Here is a 1,417-nt window from a genome sequence, read left to right on the forward strand (position 1 = left end):
GTCCCAGGTGTTGAACACGGAAGTGTAAGTCTCACTTTGGCTCACTGAGTCCCAAGTGTCAAACACCAAAGTTCAATTCTCACTGTCCAGAGGATCACCAAGTCCTGAGTTCGATTTGAAGATCAAATTCGGGACTCGGCAATCCTCTGTACAGCGAGAATTGAACTTCAGTGTTTGACACTTGGGACTCGGTGAGCCAAAGTGAGACTTACACTTCTGTGTTCAACACCCAGGACTCCTGAGCCATGAAGATTGAATAACATTGACATGTACATAAAGGCAGGCAGTGTAGTATCAGTCCATTACTTCTTTTCCCTTGCTCTTGTCACTTGAGAGGTATTGTCTGATGGCTGTTGAGTTGATTTACTCCGGGTTGTCCTCACTGATGGCTCAATCGCCAGTTTTTTTCCCCACATGTTTTTTGGCACCAGAGACATGTGCCCTCCTTCCATTCCAACATCCTCCTCAAATTGCCAGTGACTCTGTCAGTCAACCCAGCCAGGAGGTCACCCGTTCGTGATGTCAGCAGTGCACCAGTTTTCACTGGCTTGACTGGGCGAGGCTTTGGAATTGCATGTGGGACTGCTGTCCCTTCATGTGCTGTTGAAGGACCTGGCTCTCTTCTGGGTCTCTTTTGCAGGGATCTACCATCAGCTGCATCATCATCAACATCATCCTCCATGTGATGAGAGTCACTCTTGGGATTACTCCCAGGATTGCTCTCGGTGTTGGTTGACGAATTCCAAGGCCTTCGGATCATCTGCTTTCTGACTTTACAGGTCCGATGAGAAGGCGAATTCCTGGACACAACCGATGCTACCATGTCTCCATCTTTGTTCTTCCATGCTTTGAACGGGAATGTTGGTCCTTCGCCTTTCTCCTGCTGAGCATGCCAGAAATTGAGTAAGGCCATAGTGTCCCAATTTTGCAACTTGGAAGGCTCCTTCAAGTCCACATCCACTGGAACATACTTCCTTGCCACAAAGTCATTGTGACTTTGTATGATGGTGCTCCATGGCACGACTGCCTTGTCACTCCCGGAACAGATCCCTGTGTCCATGCATTCAACAAATTCTCAGGTGTTGCAATGATAGACTCACAATAGTGTGATGTAAGAAATGCCCTCACTATGGCCTTCTTCTCCTTGAGTTTCATTTTGGTGATGTCCAGAAGCAATGGCATCCCATCTCCATCGGTTTCCAGTTTGAAAGCAGGCTTTCTGATTCTTTTCAACCTCCCTTCATCTGTCATCCTCCATCCCATGCCCCAGCACCTATCATCACGATGATCAACAAATTCCTTCTAGTAGCCAGAGTAAAAACACTCACCAAACTGTTCCTGCGTGTACTCCTGCCAAACCGGCTTGATGTCCTCCCAGTTCTTCATCTTCATGAAGCTGTCCCCATCTCCTAATGCC

The 1,417-nt window shown here is 47.7% G+C and overlaps 1 protein-coding gene across 1 annotated transcript; it reads right to left on the minus strand.

Annotated features, from left to right (window-relative positions):
- Nucleotides 1–704: 704 nt before the first annotated feature.
- Nucleotides 705–1,392, minus strand: BJ212DRAFT_1489598 (uncharacterized protein; the record flags this gene model as incomplete). Its single annotated transcript, XM_041341425.1, has 4 exons — nt 705–767; nt 821–1,050; nt 1,101–1,273; nt 1,325–1,392. 4 exons carry the CDS (start codon nt 1,390–1,392, stop codon nt 705–707), a joined length of 534 nt encoding a protein of 177 aa, XP_041185283.1.
- Between the last annotated feature and the right edge of the window lie 25 nt (nt 1,393–1,417).

This window comes from Suillus subaureus (assembly GCF_016647635.1).
Source record: "Suillus subaureus strain MN1 chromosome Unknown BJ212scaffold_298, whole genome shotgun sequence".
NCBI lineage: Eukaryota > Fungi > Basidiomycota > Agaricomycetes > Boletales > Suillaceae > Suillus > Suillus subaureus.